The following is a 20,865-nucleotide window of genomic DNA, read 5'->3' on the forward strand; positions in this document are numbered from 1 at the left end:
TGTTTGGGGGCCACACCTGGCAATGCACAGCCTTACTCCTGACACTGAGCTCAGTAATCACTGAGCTTGATGGGTGAGCTTGATGGACCATAGGAGTAATATGATGGGGACTGAACCCAGGCCAGCTATGTGCCAGGCAAGAGCCCTACCAACTGTATTCTCTCTCCAGCACCCATCTTATTTATTTTTCTTTATTTTGGTGCAATCCATACCCAGCAGAGCTCAGGACTTACTCCAGGTGATCCCAGCTTAGGGATCACCACTGGTTGGGCTCAGGGGTCATATACAGTACCTCAGAGTGAACTCAGGTCAGCTTTGAGGAAGGTGTTGCTTGACCTGAAGTACAATCTCTCTGGCACCACCAAGATTAACACTCAATACTTATTTGGTTGTTAATGAATCTTTTATAAGTCAAGTGTATTATGTAGACTGATTCAATTATTTTTTTTTGGCCACACCCAGCAGTGCTCAGGGCTTATGTTTGGCTCTGTGCTCACAGCTCACCCATGGAGGTACTCAGGGAAGCATATGGAATGCTGGGGATTGAACTGTGGTCAGTTGCCTGCAAAGCAAGACCATACCCAGTGCACTCTCTCTGGCCGCAGGCTATATCTGTTCTTGCTTTTCAAGTGTCTACTCCTATTGAAAACACAAATCATTCTCTCAGTGCCCCTGAAAGAAATACCATTGTCATTCCATTTTGGAAAGCCAGACTCCGCTTTGTGCTTCAGGGTCATGAGTTTACATTATAGTAAGGAAAACATGCTAGACCCCAGGGGCATGGACATAAACACCCAGACTTTTGACCACAGCTAACAAGGATGATTCAGGTAAATGGAACAAGATGTGTGAGCCACTGTGTTTTGCTTCTCTACCCTGCTCTTGCTTGCTCAAGGCCCGAGAACGCAAAAGGGGGCACCCAGACCTGCAGGCAGGCACCCAGGGTAGACAGGAGGGCATAGGGATTAAAAACCTCTCCCGGAGGGCGATCGGGGTTCCAAGTCTCTTAGGCTTGCGAACCCTCAGCGATGAATCCCTTGTATGAGCGCCCTCAGCGCGGAGTCCCTGGTATGAGTGTGTTTTGGTGCGTGCATAAAACCTTGAAATATTTGTTCTGTCTTGGGACTGCAGTGATAGCACAGCGGGTAGAGCGTTTGCTTTGCACATGGCCAACCCGGGTTCGATTCCCAGCTTCCCATATGGTCCCCCGAGCACTGCCAAGAGTAATTCCTGAGTGCAGAGCCAAGAGTAAACCCTGTGCATCTCCGGGTATGACCTAAAAAGCAATAAAATAAAATACCTGTCCTGTCTCTGTGTCAGTCAGCAGCTGAGAGTTCGCAAGCCTAAGAGGGTTTGCAGCCACTTAACCCCTGCTCCCTCCTCTTTGCACCACTGGGGTGCTGCTCCATCCCAGTGTTCTTCAGCCTTCACATTTGGGGGACTGTTACAACATCTGTGCAAGCCACATTTGATCTACAGGAGCACATCCCCAGCAGTAATGGTGACAGCACAGACCAGGGGCTCTCAGATGACAGCACGCCAGCACGCAGCTGAATCTCCCAGAAGGCTTGTGCTTAAAAAACAAACAAACACAAAGGAACAAAACAGGGATGGGCTCAGGGTGTAGCTCAGCCATACCACACTTGCCTTTTTCCTGAGAGGCCCCTAGTTTGATTACTGGCACGGCAGGTGTGGGGGGGAGGGGTTGTCAGTAATCTGACAGTGTTGTTCCCTTCTAGTTCCTGAATGAGTCACCTGGAGTGTGCTTTCTCCACGAGCCTTCGGGGAAACCTGTGCTCTCAGTCCTTCAGGAAACACCATGCCTTGTTCACATCTAGCCTGAACACTCTGCTCCCCCTGCTGCTGGGCCCAGTTTGTCCACGTTGGCCAGCATCCTGTTGCTTGTGACATTTGTGACCTCCCTGTGCCTGCGAGACATACACTCAGATCCGTGTCCCTGCTTCAGGTCCGGAAGCCTCAAGTGGGTGAAGGACCAAGTTGGGTCAGGCAAGCTTTCACTATCGCCCGGTCCCAGTGTGATAACAGCATGCTTCTTCACACTAAAAGCACAGCAAGCCTGAAACAAAGCCTGTGACAATGCCAGGTCAGCAGGAGAAATGGAGTTTGTCAGCCTGCGATGTGCTCAGCCCTGGGGGCCTGCGGCGGGGGGGGGGAGGGGAAGGCAGTCTCTCTGCAGGTGATTCTAGGTGCTCCCGGGACCGAGAACTACCTTGGAGAGGGTGCTGCGGCCTTTAACTGGTACACCAACCAGGTGCCAGGTGGCCTGTCCTGCTGAGCATGTCACTGTAACTCACCCAAGCTTTTGCAAGAGTTAAACAGCGCTGGGTGATACAGAGGCTAAGGTGCTTGCTTTGCACACAGACAACCTAAAGAACGCAGGAGATGTGACATAACTGGGAAAAAAGCCAGATGGGAGAGGATGGGAGAGAATAATGGGTCAGAACCAAGTTGGTGACTGATGAGTCCCTCACAGGATTAGTGGCCTTCAAGGTCAAGAGCATCAGAGCATTCAACTGGATTAAAAACAAACAAACAAACAAACAAATCTAGGCACGCAAATTGCCCACTCCCGACCCGGGGAGGTAGTGACGATAAATAACAATACAGGACTCTTTGGAGACCCTGTAGAGAAGGGACCTCCAAGTAAAGGATGCTTGGAGGGCCCACTCAGGATGGGAGATGTGTGCTGAAGGTACACTACAGACTGAACATGATGGCCACTTAATATCTGTACTGCAAACCACAACACCCAAAGGGTGAGAGAGAACAAAAGGGAATGCGCCTGCCACTGAGGTGGGGTGGGGTAGCGGGGAGATGAGGTTGGGGTGGTGGGAGGGATACTGGGATCATTGGTGGTAGAGAACGGGCACTGAAGGAGGGATGGGTACTCGATCACTGTATAACTGAAACGTAAGCACGAAAGTTTGTAAGTCTGTAACTACCTCACAGTGATGAATTAAAAAATAAAATAAATAAATAAATAAAAAATAAATGAATCTCTTCCTTGGGAGTCTCAGAGGAGCCCTCCTCATTGGTTTTGTTTTTGCCTTAAGAGACCCCAACAAAGCAGTGCTGGGAATTCCTCAAGTAACCGCAGCAGTGCGAGGAGTCAGGGGCCCAGGGCCACACCAGCAATGCTCAGGGCGTCCTGTGGTTCCTTGGATGGCAGCAGAGGCTACCTGCGTCTTCAATTCTGTCCCCAAGACCTCCAGCCTGGCCACAGGCTTCTCTGAGAAGAGCAGAGGATTATAGCAACTGGCCCAGAAACCATCGGGATCCAGCCTCCTTAAAAAAAAAAAAAAAGAAAAGATAATAATGGGCTGGAGTGATAGCACAGCAGGAAGGGTGTTTGCCTTGCATGTGGCCAACCTGGGTTCAATTCCCATATGGTCCCCCGAGTACCACCAGGAATAATTCCTGAGTGCAGGGCCAGGAGTAACTCCTGTGCATCACTGGGTGTGACCCAAAAAGCCAAAAAAAAAAAAAAGATAATAGGAGTATAAAATAATCACGGTCACGGTCCTCCCGTTGTTCATCGATTTGCTCGAGCGGGCCCAGTAACATCTCCATTGTGACACTTGTTACTGTGTTTGGCATATCGAATACGTCACGGGGAGCTTGCCAGGCTCTGCCGTGCGGGCGAGATACTCTCGGTAGCTTGCCGGGCTCTCCGAAAGGGGCGGAGGAATCAAACCCAGGTCGACCATATTGGCTGCATGCAAGGCAAATGCCCTACCCGCTGTGCTATCGCTCCAGCCCATAAAATAATAGTAATGATAATAATAACAGTGTGTTGGCTGGCTGGATCATTTCTCCAAGATTTTTGTTCCAGCCCTTCTCCTGCCAGACCGGCTCATCCCAAATGCCGACTATGCCAGCCATTGTCTCTCAGTGTCCTGCGACAACACTTGAGCCACCACAAAACCCCTTCCTTTCCTTTTACTTTCTCCTGCCTTGAAGTCACACTGCCCTTCCTTTTATTTTTTTTCAAATTTAATTTTAGTTTTATAAATTTGTTGATGACCTGAGTTCGATTCCTCCACCCCTCTTGGAGAGCCTGGCAAGCGACCAAGAGTATCTCGCCTGCACAGCAAAGCCTGGCAAGCTACCTGTGACGTATTCAATATGCCAAACACAGTAACAAGTCTCACAATGTTACTGGGCACACTCGAGCAAATCGATGAACAATGGGAGGACAGTGACAATGACAGTGATAATTTATTACATTTAATATTGCAACACCAATTTCGCTACTACTTCACCTTCCCATCACATTTCGAATGTTTCCACTCTGACCCCCAAATCCTGTCCCCAAAGTAGAACCCAAGTAATTTATTTTGTATTGCTTATTCTGAATAATCTGCAAAAACTGATTTAAAAAGTTTCCTTAGAGGAGAGTGTGTGAAGATTGTTGTATTTCACTAAGAGATACTTAAGATGTGTAAGAGATACATTAAGATGTATAAGAGATTAAGATTAAGATATATAAGTAGCACTCCACTGTCCTCCCGGTTATTCATCGATTGGGCACTAGTAACGTCTCCATTGTGAGACTTGTTGTTACTGGGTGTTTTCTGGTGCTCCTGCTGCAGCTGCTGCTGTTGCTGGCTTATTCAATCCCAGCATATGCCTAGGCACCCACTGGGGTCCCAGATCTGGAACTTGAAGGTGAACCTCTGTTATTGAGCTTTGCCTGTGCAGGGAGATGGCTTCGGACAAGTCATTAAAAGCATTTCCAAGATGCACCGAAGTCAATGGAGAGCAGTCACTGAGAATGGGGTGGGGAGACACAGGGGTGCAGGGGTAGTGTTCCCAGCTCTGCTGGTCTTGAAGATGAACTCTGAGGGTAGGAGGAAAGGAACCAGCTAGGAGCAGCTGGTGCGTGAGTGCACTCTGGGCAGAATGGCTGGAAACAACCAAGCACTTTCCAAAAGATGCCCAGCCAGAGGGAGAGAGGGAGAAAGAGAGAGAGAGAGAGAGAGAGAGAGAGAGAGAGAGAGAGAGAGAGAGAGAGAGAGAGAGAGAGTGCTCTTATGCTCTTGAGGGAAGAAACTAAGCTTATCCTTCCTAAGCCATTTAGCTGTACTGCAGCTTAGGTGCAAAGCTGATTGCCATGAATTACAAAGGAAGACAGATCCCACCAACTCTGGAACTGCAGTCAGAGCTGAGTCAGGCCGAAGCTATCGCAGTGCAACAGACCAACCACCCTGGAGCCAACGGGCTTCTACTGCCCACAACGGGCTACTTCCCTCTCTACACAGCTTCTCCAGGACCTCCTCAGAGAGTCAGTCTGCAGGGTGCCAGCACCTAGGGCGAGCCCTGATGGTGGCAAGAACCAGACGTCCCTGCCGTTGGAATTAGGAACACAGAAGTCTAGAAGAAAAGTCTAGAAGAGTAGGAAGGGGACAGACACCCCACAGGGGTCGGCATGGATCCAGATAGACAGTAAGAGGGAAACCAAAGCAGGAAATCTGGGATCTTATGGAGAGGGAAGGGGTCCTCCTCTGCACCTGGTCAGTTCCCCCAGGACAGATCTGATGGGGGGCAGGGAAATGGGGGCCCCATCTGCACCTGGCCTCCGCCTTGGCCAGTGCCTCCCAGCTCCTAAGGGACCACAGGGCCAGGGCGGGCAGTGAAGTGGACAACCAGGGTGGCACCCAGCAGGTGAGCTGTGGTCAGGGCTGCTCGCTCTTCTCTCTGGACACAGGAGCAGGGGTCCAAGTTGGGAATTCAAGAAGAAAGAACCTTGACAAAGCTTTTCAGTGGGGTGGGGGTGGGGGCCAGAAGTCATCTTTGGGACACAGCCGCGTGACTCAGGCCGCCTTGGAGCCGCTCTGAGAACGCAGAAACTTTCCACAAGAGGCGTCCATGGCTTTACAAGTCCTTGTTCCAAAAAAACAAAGAAAGGTTTTATCTTTAAATCTGAAGTTGTGACTAGTTTGCCTGGGTCTGCCCTGGTGAGAAGATGGAAATTTACTAGCCAGATGGCAACCTTTGCACGGTGGTGAAAGGGGTCTCTCGGGAACCTCAGGCACACAGCACGGGAGTCTACAGGCTCCTCCTCCAGGGAGACCTCCAGGCTTGGGAACCTGGGGAGAGCGAGCAGTAGGGCAGAGAGAGGGCAGGAGCATCTCCCTGGTGGTATCACGTTCTGAAAACTTCTTTCAAACCATGAAAAGGGGGGACTGGAGCGATAGCACAGCGGGTAGGGCATCTGCCTTGCTTGAGGCCGACCAGGGCTCAATTCCCAGCATCCGTATGGTCCCCTGAGCACCTCCAGGAGGACTTCCCGAGTGCAGAGCCAGGAATAACCCCTGAGCATCGCCGGGTGTGACCCAAAAAGAAAAGAAAAACACAAAAAGGGCCCAGAGCAATAGTACAGCATGTAGGGCATTTGCCTTACACATAGCAGGCAGGCATTCAATCCCAGCATCCCTGGTTCCCCAAGCTCCTCCAGTAATTCCTGAGTGTAGACCCAGGAGTAACCCCTGAGCAGCACTGGGTGTGACCCCAAAACCCAAAAATAATTTCATTAAAAAAAAACATAAAATACTCCAAGGTTCTGTTTGAAAACCCTGAATATAGCAACCTTTTATTATGAACACATGGAACATGGGACTTCTTGGCTCCCTCACCTGGGACCCACTTTTTGCGTCTCCTCTGCCTTTTCATTCATTCCCTTCCCTCTGGGGAGGAGAGAAGTCACCCCACACTTTGGTTCGCAGCTGAGAGCAGGGTCAGCTGCTGTATGTGGCACTGGTGAGGACCGAACCTGCCGTCTTGCATCTGTAAAGCAGGACTCTTGCCGCTGAGCCAGCAGCTTACAAGCTTTACGCATCGGACCGAGTGAAATGCCATGAGAAGCCAACTTCCCACAACAGGTACAGGTGTGTGGTTCTGTCAAAGGAAGAACACTGAAACTTAGGTTATTTAAAATTTACAGGATTGGAGCTAGAGCGAAAGCACAGTGGGTAGGGCGTTTGCCTTGCATGTGGCTCACCCAGGTTCGATCCCCAGCATCCCACAGAGTCCCTCGAGCACCACCAAGAGAAATTCCTGAGTGTAGAGCCAGGAATAACCCCTGTGCATTGCCAGGTGTGACCCAAAAAGCCAAAAAATTAAAAAAAATTCTGGGACTGGGGAGATTGCTCCAAAGCCTGGAGCACATGACCATTGAGGGTCCCCGTTCAAGCCCTAGCACCCCCGACCTTCCCGAACACCACAGAATGCAGTCTGCGGGGCGGGGTGTGGGGGCAACACACCGAGGATGCCCCTTCCCCCCAACAAACAGATCTGGGGGCAGAGAAAAATTAGACACATCTGGGCTGGAACAATAGCACAGCGGGTAGGGGGTTTGCCTTGCACGTGGCCAACCCGGGTTCAATCCCTAGCATCCCGTATGGTCTCCTGAGCACCTCCAGGAGGAATTCCTGAGTATAAAGCCAGGAGCAACCCCTGATCCCTGACGGGTGTGACCCCCCCCAAGAAAAGAGAGGCACATCTACTGGGAATGACCCCACAGCAGTGATGCGACCCATGTGTCTCTCCTTCCTGGGTGAGTCACAGGCTGAGGTTCCTGCCCACAATCCTGCCCTGTGCTGTTCACCCCTGGAAGGGCGCTTGATTGCTGCAGTTGGTCTAGGTTCCAGCCCTGGTACCCCCATATGGGTCCCGGAACCCTGCCAGGAGCAATCCCTGAGTGCAGAGCCAAGACTGTGACCACAAAACAAGCCAATAAGATACTGACAACTCTTCGCGGCTCTCCATGGTGGAGCAACTTGGGACCAAAGCCACCAGTGTTTGTCCCACTTTGCAGTGGCCGGAATGATCTCCAGAACGCAAACAGCCTTCTTTTGGGGGGTGGAGGGGGGAGAGATTGCTCAAAGGGTGGGAGTAACATGTAGGGCTCTGCGTGTAGAAGCTCTGGGTTTGAGCCTCCAGCAGGGCACGTCCCCCACCACCCCTACCCTGCAGGAACAGTGACCTGGAACACCAAAAGTGTGGTTAGCCTGAGGCAGCAACGGTTTTAAACTTTCATTTTTATTATAATTTTGGGTTTGAGGCCAGACCCAGTCAGTGGTGCTCAGGCAGGGGTGACTCACGGCATTCATTCGGGGCACCAGATGGAAGGATGGGGAGCATATGGGGGGAGCATATGGGGGTCAGAATGCAGGTCTAGGCCGAATTGATAGCACAGTGGGGAGGGCATTTGCCTTGCATGCAGCAGACCCTGATTCGATCCCTGGCATCCCATATGGTCCCCCGATCACCGCCAGGAATAATTCCTGAGTGCAGAGCCAGGAGTAACCCCTGAACATCCTGAGCATCACTGGGTGTGACCCACAAATCACAAATCATCCTGTTAATTGTCGATTGCCTCGAGCAGGCCTCAGTAACGTCTCCTTCATCCCAGCCCTGAGATTATATTCAAGGCTCTTTAGGAGAATGAGACCCATCATTGTTACTGGTATTTGGCATATTGGGTACGACACAGGGAGTTTGCCAGACTCTGCCATGTGGACAGGCTACATTCGGTAGCCTGCCAGTTTGTCCAAAGTAGGAATGAGATGTCATAATAGGGTGTGACCCAAAAACGAAAAAAGAAAAAGCAGGCCTAAACTTTTCAAAGACCCCACCTTTTGGCATCCCTGGAAATTCTCAAATGCCTTCACCCCTGTACTCCAGCCCCAGCAAAAAAATAGTAAAAAATAAAATAAAATAAAAAGGGGGAAAAAAGGGACAATCCTTCCTTCCTCTCAGGCTCACCCCTGCTCCCGTGCCTGTACTGGGATGTGCTGGGGACCCTGGGTGCAGGGAACCACACTGGCTCTGGGACGGCACAGAACCGGCTGGCGAGTGAGGTGCAGAGTCACAACTGTGCTCACCACACGCGCCCTCTCTTGCCTGGGACCCACTGCTGCTGCCCAGAGGTATCCTTTTGCGGTGCTGGTGCTGACTAGCCCTGGGCAGATGCTCTAGGCCACTGAGTCCCCCGGCCCTCAGTCTGAACTTTTCAGAGACACCCACCTTCCTGCACTCCCGAAAATCCTCAGCACCCTGAAACTTCTGCAGGACTCAGATGCCCAGGGGGCGATGGTACCCAGATGCCTTTTGGGGCAACTGGACATTTCCAAGGCCTGGTGTCCCTGCTTTGCATGCCAAAGGCCTCAGGTTGGGTCCCGCCAACCCCCACCTGGTCTCCTGTGCTCCCCCCCACCCAAGAGCGACCCCTGCACACAGAGCCAGGTGGACCCCCCAATGTGAAACAAAACAAAAGGATGTATCTCCGGGTTATACAGCAGCCACACCTAGGAATCTAAAACGAGCACCCCCCCACCCATAACCAGTTATCTACAAGGACTCTGATCAATACTTAGGAGACAAGCAAAATAATAATAAAAAAATAATAATACACGAAGACAAAAAAATTTTTTAAAAGGCAAACTTCATTAAATACCAGGCAGAGTGACCAAATTCAGGACGCCGAGTGCAAATCCCCCAATCCGGGGGGAATGAGCTTTCAGAAGGAGAGCTGTGTTGGGCCAGGCCGGGAGCTGGCCAGTGACAGCCGGGGTGGGCTTAGGTGTGGGGGTCTCGCACGCTTCTGCGACGGAGCGCGCCCCCTGCCAGCGGTCCCCCTGCACCGGCCCGACTTTCCTTGCAGGGCGTGTCGCCGCGTCCCTGCCGTCTACATCCTCCCATAGCTGAGCCAAGGACCTAGCGATGCGCAGGCCAGGCCGGAGGAGGCGCGCCCTCCGCGCGGGGCTGCCGTCAGTCCCCCGCCTGCCCCCGCAGCTGCTCCACCGTCCGTAGCAGGGCCGCGCGCTCCAGCTCCAGCGCCAGCGCCTCCTGCTTCAGCTTGCTCTCGCTGGCCTGCAGCTTCTGGACCGCCGCCTCCAGGCTCTGGATCCTGCTGTTGGCCACCTGCAAAGAAAGGCAGGAGATGCAGGAGATGCGGGAGATACGGGAGGGAGGGAGACGCAGGAGTGTCACAGCGCAGGGCGGGCAGGCGCACAGGAAGGCCACACCCCCCAGCTCCCCTGCAGGGCGCCAGCGCCCAGCGCGGGGGACAGGGTACTGTCCCGTGTCTTGGGGGGGTCGGTGAGGTTCTGCATGGGCGGCAGCTGAGCAGACCCTGCAGCTACACCTGGGAAATAAGCCGGGTTTATAAACCAGCTAGCTCCTCTGTCCCCTACACAAGGGCGCCCCACACGGCAGGCTGAGTCAGCCTGAGCCTCTTCGCAGTGTGAAAAGTGGGGTCTCCAGCAGGAGGGAAAGCCTTCGTGCACAGGCTGCCCCAGGAACACCCCAGGCAATGTCGGGGGAGGGGTGGGGATGGGTCTTTCCAGAAGAGTGCTACCCCTGGAATATTTCCTGAGCCGTGGCATGAAGCTGATGAACGCTCTTCATTCCACCCGGATGCAGGAGTCTGGGGAGCACTCGGGGGTCCTGTGCGTCCTGGACAGCAGACAAGGGCACTGGGAGGCAGCGTAAGGGGAGGAGGGGACCCTATAGGGTTGGGAGAGAGCTCAGGCTCCGAGCTGCACCCAGCTCCCCTCGACATGCCGGCCTCACCAGCAAGGAGCATGTTCTCCTCACCCACTTCTGCCCATCCTAGTCCAGATGGAAGCTTCCAGGAAGGGGGAGACTGGGCTCCTCACAAAATAACCCCCTCCTTTTTTTTTTGCAGGGGTTGTTTTGGGTCACAAGTACAGAGGGTAGGGCATTTGCCTTGCACGCATACAACCCGGGTTCGATTCCTCCACCCCTCTCGGAGAGCCCAGCAAGCTACCGAGAGTATCCCGCCTGCACGGCAGAGTCTGGCAAGCTCCCTGTGGCGTATCCAATGTGCCAAACACAGTAACAACAAATCTCACAATGGAGATGTTACTGGGCCCGCTCGAGCGAATCGATGAATAATGGGAGGACAGTGCAACAGTGCAGTGCTACCTGGCAATGCTCAGGGCCGACTCCTCGCTCTGCACTCAGGAGTCACTCCTGGCGGTATGAAGCCAGATGGCTCCAGGTTGAATATGCAAAGCACACACCCTACCCACTGTGCTCCCGCTCTGGCCACACCTGTGCTCCTAACCCAGGGCCTCCCGGATGAAGCTCCTGTGCTCCTTTCGAGTTGCTGGGTAGATTTCTGAGTCCCTTTTCCCCACCCCCAAGTCTCCATTAATAGATCTTGCTTGAGTCTTTGTTCCAGGAAGCCCGAGCCTTTGATGCCCTCGAGACCCAAAGCACACTAGCTAGCACTCAGCTCCCGGAAACCAGGGGCCTCCTCCAACGAGGCCAAGGCCAGCTGCGCCTCTCAGCAGCCTGATTGACCTGGGCAAAGGACGCCCCGCCTGCCTCCCTGGAAAGCCCTCGATACCCAGTCCAACTGGAGCGGGCAGACAAAGGCCCGCAGTGGTGGGAAAGCCGGGCCACCCAGGGCCTGGGGCGGGTCCCTAAGGGGCGGCACTGCCCCCCCCAGGAGCGGCCGGAAACAAGTGCTGTCATCCCACCTGCAGCTGCTCCAGGAGGTCCAGATTCTGCTTGCGCAAGCTGCTGTTGGCTTTCTCCAGCTTGCCCATTCTTTGGTTGTCGCTGAGCGGGGAGGAGTCGATCAGCTCTTCCTGAAGCACGTGGTACTCAACCTCATACGCTTGCAACTGCTTGGAGATGTCCATCTCGAACACCTGCCGATACATAGAACTCACCAGGGACAGGAAACTAGAAAACGGGCCAGCGGGAGGTAGAACAGGGCTTCCGGGGCTTGTCTTGCATGTGGCACTGCTCGGTCTGCTGAGCATCACCACCAGGTAGGGACCTCGAGGGCCCCTGAGCAACAGTGGGGTGGACCCAGTAATCCCCAGCACCTCAGCACCCTGCAGCACTACATCCTCGGACCCTTGCACTGAACCACCAGCCTAGTCGGCTGAGTATCACGGGGTACCCCCATCATCCACCAAAAGAAGAAAATGAAAACACACTCACATGGCCAATGAGCATCTCCTTCCAACACACACACACACACACACACATGAACACAGGTACACACACACGAACACACACACACAGGCTCACCCACACACACATACACATGAAAACACATGTATACATGCATGTGCAAACATGAGCACAGGCACACACATGAATACACACACAAAAATACGGGTACATGCATACGCACACACAAACAAGCACATGTGCATGCATGAACAGACACATGAGCACCCATGAGCACTCATAAACACATGAGTGTACACATGCACATGAACACATAAACAACAGGCACACATGTGCACACACAATGCTCAGTGAGCAGCCCCTAACGCCAGCACTGAGATCCCTGAGATCAACGAGAAGCTGCACGTTTCCTCGGAAGGACCGTAGGAGCACTTGGGAGCAGGAGATACCGGGGTAGCACTCACTTTTCCATGGCTCAGAGCTTCATTTTTGAGAAGCTTTAGCGACATTTATTTTTAGTGTGTATTTTCAGCACCTTTTTTTTATTCTCTCAGAAAGTTCTATGAGGTCAACTACCTCGACATGGGTCAGAGGCAGAGGCTGGGGTGGGGGGTGGGGAACCAATGCAAGACTCAGGAGCTGCCTCAGTTTCCTCACAGTTCCCCGGGGTCAGAGAGTGACCAGAGAGCACACTCACAACCCAGGCACTCGGGCTCTGCAGAAACGAGCCCCACAATCAACAAACGAGTGAACCCAATTTCAAGGAAGCATTCCAAGCAATGGAATTACTGTCAAATGCTTGAATATGTTTATGATATGTATTGTCAAACTGCTTCCCAAATGGGAACAATCACTGTACATACCATTAGCCAGCCATCCACACATGTGTGCATACGGTGTGCCTTTGGCACTGAAATTTTTCATTATGTTTATCTGGTAGGTAAAAGCATCACTTTACTCAAACCTAAATTATGCATAAAGTGAAATCCTTTCTCAGACATTTGTTTATAGACCCATCTCTGACACACATTGATGCTTGTGTGCCTGGCTCATCTGCTCTTGGAGACTTGGGGTTTGCTCTCTGCAGCCTGTGGACACTTTGTGTAACGAAGTCACTAACCCCGAGGTCTACAGAACCACACACTTACCCCCTTCCCAGCACCCTCCACTCCCTAACCCTGCCCCAAGCTGCCCCCGACTCTGCCCCAGTCTCTGTGGCGAACTAAGGGCTGAAGAGGGGAGCAGTGTGCCAGGGATTGGCAATATGGGGGCACAATGTCTGCAGTGAATTAAAAAAAAACACAATAAAACAACTAGGAGTTGGTCTGCTTTTCATTATCACCACATGCAAGCGATTGTAGACGAAGCCAGTGTGGTTCAAGATCCATGGCCTGGTTTCCTGGGATGTCACTGAGGGGTCTTTGAAAACACTGCCCACCCTCGGCAGTACACAGTACTCAAGCGGGGAAGTGGGTACGGCAGGGGAGGCGAGGAACCTCCCACGGTGGCAAGAGAGTCGCTCCCACCCCGTGACCCTGCATGTCCTCTGAGCAAAGCCGCCCCATAGGCGCCTGGTTTCCATCCTGCAGGCCAAGGGGGATTATCAGTGTGTTCACAGTGACGATCGGCCGTCGAGCGTCCCCAGCATTTGCGAGTGTGTGAACCGCCCAGGACCTTGCTAAAATGCAGATTCTGACTCAGCGGGCTGGGGTGGCTGTGGGGTCTGGGCTCACGTGTCCAGCAGAGCCCGAGGGTGGCCCCCAGAACCCTGCTGCACCTTACTCTGTCCTCCCTCACCCTCAGGAAAACCACCCCAACCAAAGGGGCAGACAAAATGGGCCCAGGGCCATGACTGAGAGGCCCCCAGTCCCACCCACATGACAGTGCGGGGGCTCAAGAAACCGCCCATCGGGCTGGAGCAATGGCACAGAAGGTAGGGCGTTTGCTTGTACGCAGCCAACCCGGGTTCGATTCCCAGCATCCCATATGTTCTCCCCCAGCACCGCCAGGAATAATTCCTGAGTGTAGAGCCAGGAGTAACCCCTGTGCAACGCTGGGTGTGAGCCAAAAGGCAAACAACAATAACAACAACAACAAAAAAAAACCCCACCCATCACTTCTGCCCAGGCACCGCCGAGGGTTCTCACATTTGGCCCCTCATGCTTCATCTCTGCAGGGGGTATGAACATCCTCTGCAGGGGAGGAGCCTAAAAGCTGGAGAGATACCGGGCAGAGCAAGGAAGACACTGGAACTGGCTCCCAGTGGCCGGCGAGGCTGTTGGCAGAGTGGTGATCTGGGCCACCTGAGCCATGTGTGCTCTTGTCCCCAGCGAATCGAGAGTCACTACACCACCCTATGGTCTGCAGCTGGAGGTGGCGCACCTGGGTTTTCTGCAGGTAAGGGTGATCCTAGTCACTATATTGTCCCCACCTGCATCTGCTCTTCCCACTGCAAAGGCAGAGACCTTCTGGTCACAGCCCCCAAGAGGAAAAAGATGCTCCTGTCTCCCCCGCATTGTAGACAGAGTGGTACCCAAACCCCGGGAAGCCCAGGGCATGCACAGTCGCTCCTGTCCACCCGCCTCGCACAAGTGTCCGCCCCCCACCCCCCTCGCCAGGACCCACACAACATGGGCAATCAGCCGATTACAGGAGACAGAGGTGGACCCTGGCCTCCGCCCCTCTGTGCAAAGTGCCAGGCATGGTTCCTCTGTCATGCCCAGAATCCCTGCCTGGGAGCAACAGGAAAATTACCTGGCCCCTAACTTGTTCCAGATTCTGGTTGATGAAGGATGCTCCGAGGGCCGGGGAAGATGGCACTGAGATAGGCCTTTGAGCACTGCTGCGTGTGATGCCCCAGACGACGGCCAAAGGCTCCCGTCACCCGCCTCCCTCACACCGTGCCTCTCCCACTCTTCCTACAATGTAAAACACACCTGAAGCAGACGAGAGAGGTGCTCAGCACCTTTCCTTTGCACAAAGGGACTTCAAAATTATTAAATCCTTATTGCTCTCCTGCAGCCCCGGCCTCCGCGCCCAGCGCCACCGACTGGACTAAGCAGGTCCCGCTGTTCGTTTCTACCCCATCGCTATGCGGGTACACGACACTGGACAGAGAACGGCAGGGCTGAGCGCGAGGCGACCCAGAGCCCTGGCAGCTGCCGGCTCTCGGGGTCCACGCAGGAACCCCTTCCAGATGGTTCTGAGCTCTCTGGCCATCTGGCCACTCCCAATGGGTTCCACCCTGTGCTGAGCAACCCTGTCCTTCACAGTCAACAACGATGACCAGATGGTTCCTTCAGACGGGCTCAAAACCAGCCCCTTCTCTTCAGCCCGGCACCTAACAGCTGGGCCCGCTGCACTCCCCGGCACTCAGTGACACTCTCACACTCATACTTTCACTCACATACTTACACTCTCACACATTCTCACATACCCTCACACACATTCACACACCCTCACAGACTCACTCACTACCACACACTCAGAAATTCTCACTCTCACAGTCACAGGCTCAGCAAACTCATACACACTCACACACTTTCACACACACACTGTCACTTATTTTCACACACACACATACTTGCTCACTCACACACTCTTGCACACCTCCCACTCTTTCACACGCCCTCACACACCTTCATATGCTCACATACTTTCCTAAACAACTGCACATACCCTCACACTTATACTCTGCCATGCACACTCACACATAGACACACAACTCACACACATACTTTTTCTTACGAATATTCATACATACACACATACACACATACAGAGCACAGACCAACCCCTCCACCATAGCTTTACCAACATTCACGTGTAGAAAATTCCAGTAATATTGTTCAGCAGAAAAATCAAATCAAAGCACTCATCTTCCTTTGATGAATAAATATATAAATGAAAAAACTTGGGCCAAGTCTCAGCCATGAGACCATGGTAGGCAGATGTACTGACTGCCACACCTACACATCCGCGGACACTTCCTGGACATTCAAACCCCAGCCCCACCCCCACAAACACACACCTACAGGCCTAGACCCAATGGCCACAGCCCTGGTCTTATATCCTACATACATCCACACAGACACAACCGGGCAGAACAACAGGCCTGCTTGTATAGGTGGTTTCTAGGGGGTTGCTTCCGGCCTTTGGAAGATGCCGAGTGACTCATACCTGGTTGATGGTCTTTTCCATCTGCACCAAGCCCAGGTTGGGGAGTGTGTTTTTAATAAAGTCCACAATGGTCTCCAGGTTTTCATGCTGCAGAATCAAGGGCTTGTGGCTTCCCAAGAGACTTAAAGCCACCTTAAATATGACCTCTGTGCCCTGAAGAAAGATCATGTCTGGGAAAACACAAAAATACATGAAGTTAATCCAAACCATTTTTTTTTTGAAAGGTGTGCAGGGGGCACACCCAGAGATGCTCGGGGCTTACCCTAGCTCTGTGCTCAGTTGGCAGTGCCTGGGAATGCAGAGGATTGAACCAGGTCAACCACATGCAAGGTAAGTACTACTTACTACATGTCATACTATCTCTCTGGCTCCCGCTATGTAATAATATAAAATTATCGGGGCTGGAGCGATAGCACAGCGGGTAGGGCGTTTGCCTTGCACGCGGCCAACCCAGGTTCTAATCCTAGCTTCCCATATGGTCCCCTGAGCACCGTCAGGAGTAACTCCTGAGTGCAGAGCCAGGAGTAACCCCTGTGCATTGCCGGGTGTGACCCAAAAAGCAAAAATAAATAAATAAATAAATAAAATTATATACATCCATGATATAACTAATACATACAGCAACTATAAATAGCATCCTCCACCCAGATCCTCCATCTTCCAGTAGGCAGGGGTCACACCCACCAACTGATCCCCAGCACCATGTAATCCCATCAACGGCCAAGACCCAGAGACTATAAAACCCAGCTCCCGGAAGAAAACAGAGCAGAGTCTCCTGCCCCCGCGCCTGGCTGTCCTCGCCGGGGCCCTTTGGAGGGAGGCAGGTTGAGTTTCCCTCCCTGCCCTGAGCAGAGTTCTGGCAGCCGAAGACCTCCAGAACCAGCCCCAAACATGCTGAGACCACTCTCCACACGCATGAAGGTACCGGCAGAGGAACAAAGGCATGTGGGTCCCGGGGCTGAGATCTCCAAGCCTGCTCGGATCGGGGCTGAGCATCTTCCACCCAGATCCTCCATCTTCCAGCAGACAGGGGTCACACCCACCAACTGACCCCCAGCGCCGTGTAATCTCATCAACGCCCAAGACCCAGAGACTATAAAACCCAGCTCCGGAAGCTGACATCTTATTATCTCATTCTTACTTTGGACAACCTGGCAGGCTACCGAATGTTACCTGCCCACACAGCAGAGTCTGGCAAACTCCCCGTGGCGTACCCAATATGCCAAATACCAGTAACAATGATGGGTCTCATTCCCCTAACCCTGAAAGAGCCTTGAATATGACACCTTTTAAAAAAATCTCAGGGCTAGGACTAAGAGACGTTACTGGGGCCTGCTTGAGGTAATCAATGACATCCATGATATAACTAATACAGCAACTATAAATAACGTACAGTGTTGTTATGCACATATAAATATTGTCACGGGTTAAGATAAATCCTCCAGCTCCAGGTACACATAACACTTAAAATGCTGCCCACCCCATCCTCACTGCACTTGACTCTAGCACTGTGACCCCAACTTCCACTCTGCCCCTTCTTCCCTTTCTCCCCTCCTTGTTCAAGCCCCCTAGAAACAGGTACAGGGATTTGTGGAGCAGGAAGTGGAAGGAAACGTCCTGTCAGCTGACAACGCCATGAGCAAATCACGGTGTGCCAAAGCCACACCCAAGGCACCTGCCCCTCTGCAGAAACTCAGACCTGGCGCCTGGGCTGGTCTGTCCGGGAAGGCCATCTGCATCCCCCTGCTGATACCGTGTTCCTGCGCAGGAACTTTTCTTTCAGTTTCTATTTGCTGCTGTTGTTCTCACCTCTGTGAGGAGGTGAACCTCTCCAGGTGACACCCACAGGCATGGATTTTGCTAGATTTTCCAGCACCCCCTTCATCGGCTGCTGTATCAAGTTACTTCTCCTGGCCGGTAAACAACCTGGTACTCCAGGTCTCTTGGAGACCCCCCCCCAAACCCGGATTACAGGTGGCTCACACTGGACTACCTCTCTCCTCGCCAGCACACCCTAGAGACGTTAGGGACGGAATCTGCATAAGGGAGGAAGCCAGACCCCATTTGAGATTCCCAATCCCCATCCCTAAGGGCATCTGTGTTCAGAAGATAAAGCAAGACAAAGTGGGTCCTTTCAGGGGCCTCTGCACACCCAAATAGGAAACTCTCAGAGGAGGCTCTGCTCCATCATCCTGGACATCGTCCAGGCAACGGTCAAGATGCGGTTGTCGAGGCTGAAGCAATAGCCCAGTGGGTAGGGCTTTTGCCTTGCACACAACGACCAGGGTTCGATTCCCAGCATCCCATAGGGTCTCCTGAGCACAGCCAGGAGCAATTCCTGAGTGCTGAGTCAGGAGTAACCACTGTGCATCGCCGGTTGTGAGCCCAAAAAGAAAAAAAAATGCGGCAGTCCCATGAAGCCCCCTCCAAGCAGCTGAACTGCAGGTCCAGGGACAGCATCATTTCGATGAGAAAAGAGCAACTCATGGGAACTGGATGTGGAACTGCATGCAGTTACTCAAGGACCTGCTTTCCACACCCCTTTCTCTTCAAGTCATGAATGTTTCAAAACAGGGGAGACTTGGAGCACTGGATTCAAAGTCACCCGCAAATTCATGGCTGAGCTCTGCGGACTGCGAGCTGAGAATCCTTTACTGAGGTATGAAACGGGGAATAGTCGAGAAAGGCCCATTTGTCTGGAGGGCTTAGAGGGAAGTGGGCGTCCAGCCAAGAGAGACTCTAGAGTGCACAGAGGAGGCTGGGGATTTAAGAAGCGGCTATTTACCAGAGCAGGCGCGGAAATCACGTGACCTACAGACTTGTGAGAGGGCAACTCTTTTAAAGAACCTCCTCATGGGCTGAAATACTGTACTGGAATAATGGAGTACTGTGGGTAGGGGGTTTGCCTTGCACATGGCCAGCCAACCTGGGTTCAATTTCCAGCATCCCATATGGTCCCCTGAGCACTGCCAGGAGTAACCCCTGAGCATCATCGGGTGTGACCCCAAAAGCAAAAAAAAAAAAAAACCTCCTCGTGTGGGGGGCTAAGCCCTGAAAGACAAAGCAAAAAAAAAAAAATACCTCCTCGTGTGGGGGGCTAAGCCCTGAAAGACAGAACGGGCTGTGCCAAGACACCCCGCAGGCTCTGCAAAACAACATCATCACGCAGTTGCCGCCTCGAACTCCTACCAGGTGATGAGCTGAGAAGGCCAGGCCTGTCCACGTAGGCCCCACTGCAGAGAAGGAGCAGAAACCAGGAGGACACACGGGCACACGGAGACCTACCTCCTACCCCACACGCATCCGCTTTGAGTTCAGGGAGTCAGAAAACTGAGAGGGCCAAGAGCGCAGGCTGGCCTCAGCGATCCGGACAGTGGCAGAACCCAGGCGGGGCCAGCCGCCCAGGAAAGCTCAGGAGCAGGCAGGGACAGGCTGGGCAGAGTCACCCACACATACACATGGCCGAAGACCAGGAGAGCCGAGATGAATGACAGGAGCTGCTGGGCCAAGGCAGGCCCAGCGACAAGATTTCAGAAGTTATACACTGGACTGGGCACTGTGGGACAGAATGAGTAACTTCATACGTGGGCAAAGGGAGGCCTGTACACTTGGGGAGGGCCCAGGACCCATGGACTTAACCTGAACAGTAAACGCTAAAAGCTTAACTAGCAGCAGCAAAGCTGAGAGCTGCCTTTCCAAAGCGGAGGAGTGTTAGGACTTCCCCTACAGCTGTAAGGCCCTTCATAGCTATCCTCAGGCCGCAGCTGACCCCGCGCTGACCCTGCCTGGATTCTTCCCAAGGTGTAACCTGATAGTTCAGCTGTCTCCAATCCAGGACCCTTGCAAAACTACAGTGTGTGTGTGTGTGTGTGTGTGTGTGTGTGTGTGTGTGATCTGATAGTTCAGCTGTCTCTAATCCAGGACCCTCGCAAAACTACTGAGGTGTGTGTGTGTGTGTGTGTGTGTGTGTGTGTGTGTGTGTGTGTGTGCGCGCGCGCGCGTGTGTGATCTGATAGTTTAGCTGTCTCCAACCTAGGACCCTTGCAAAACTACAGAGTGTGTGTGTGTGTGTGTGTGTATGTGTGTGTGATTTGATAGTTCAGCTGTTTCTAATCCAGGATCCTTGCAAAACTACTGAGGGTGTATGTGTGTGATCTGATAGTTCAGCTGTCTCCAATCTAGGACTCTTGCAAAACTATAAAGGGTGTGTGTGTGTGTGTGTGTGTGTGTGTGTGTGTGTGTGTGTGATCTGATGGTTCAGCTGACTCCAATCCAGGACACCTGCAAAACTACAGAATGTGTGTGTGTGCGTGTGTGTGTGTGGGTGTGTGCCTAATCTGATAGTTCAGCTGTCACCAATCCAAGACCCCTGCAAAACTACAGAGGGTGTGTTGGGGGGGGAGGGGGTTAACATTTCTTCTTTCAGAAGAGGAGAGGTCAGAGGCACCAGAAGTAACTGGCAAGAGCCAGAAGCCACACATAGAAATCTTTGCTTTTGACTAACTCTTGTTAGTAATTGAAGTACACAACTTAGAATTTGGAATCTTTTCATTACCTTCCCCCCACCCAAAAAAAAAAGTATAAAATTAAAGAGTGGCACTTTCACTAACAATTTGTTTAATCAGGAAGTAGATATTTTCTTTCAATGATTAATTAGAGTCAGGACATTATCAATTTGAAGAGGTTGTTTAGGTATTTCTAATTAAGGCA

At 52.6% G+C, this 20,865-nt stretch overlaps 1 protein-coding gene across 4 annotated transcripts in view; it reads right to left on the reverse strand.

Moving 5' to 3' along the window:
• Positions 1-9,491: 9,491 nt before the first annotated feature.
• TBC1D1 (TBC1 domain family member 1) overlaps positions 9,492-20,865 on the reverse strand; it is a 204,104-nt gene continuing 192,730 nt past the window's right edge. The window contains exons 20-22 of one of the 4 annotated variants that reach the window (XM_056125549.1): positions 16,156-16,325; positions 11,532-11,705; positions 9,492-9,945 (exon numbers count right to left, since the gene is read on the reverse strand). In XM_056125549.1, coding sequence (XP_055981524.1) covers positions 9,793-9,945; positions 11,532-11,705; positions 16,156-16,325 — 497 coding nt within the window. In that variant the 3' untranslated portion in view covers positions 9,492-9,792. The remainder of the gene's footprint in view (positions 9,946-11,531; positions 11,706-16,155; positions 16,326-20,865) is intronic. The other 3 variants (XM_056125550.1, XM_056125551.1, XM_056125552.1) reach the window with 3 other exon arrangements.

Source organism: Sorex fumeus, unplaced genomic scaffold, assembly GCF_029834395.1.
Source record: "Sorex fumeus unplaced genomic scaffold, SorFum_2.1 ptg000055l, whole genome shotgun sequence".
NCBI classification, from domain to species: Eukaryota; Metazoa; Chordata; class Mammalia; order Eulipotyphla; family Soricidae; genus Sorex; species Sorex fumeus.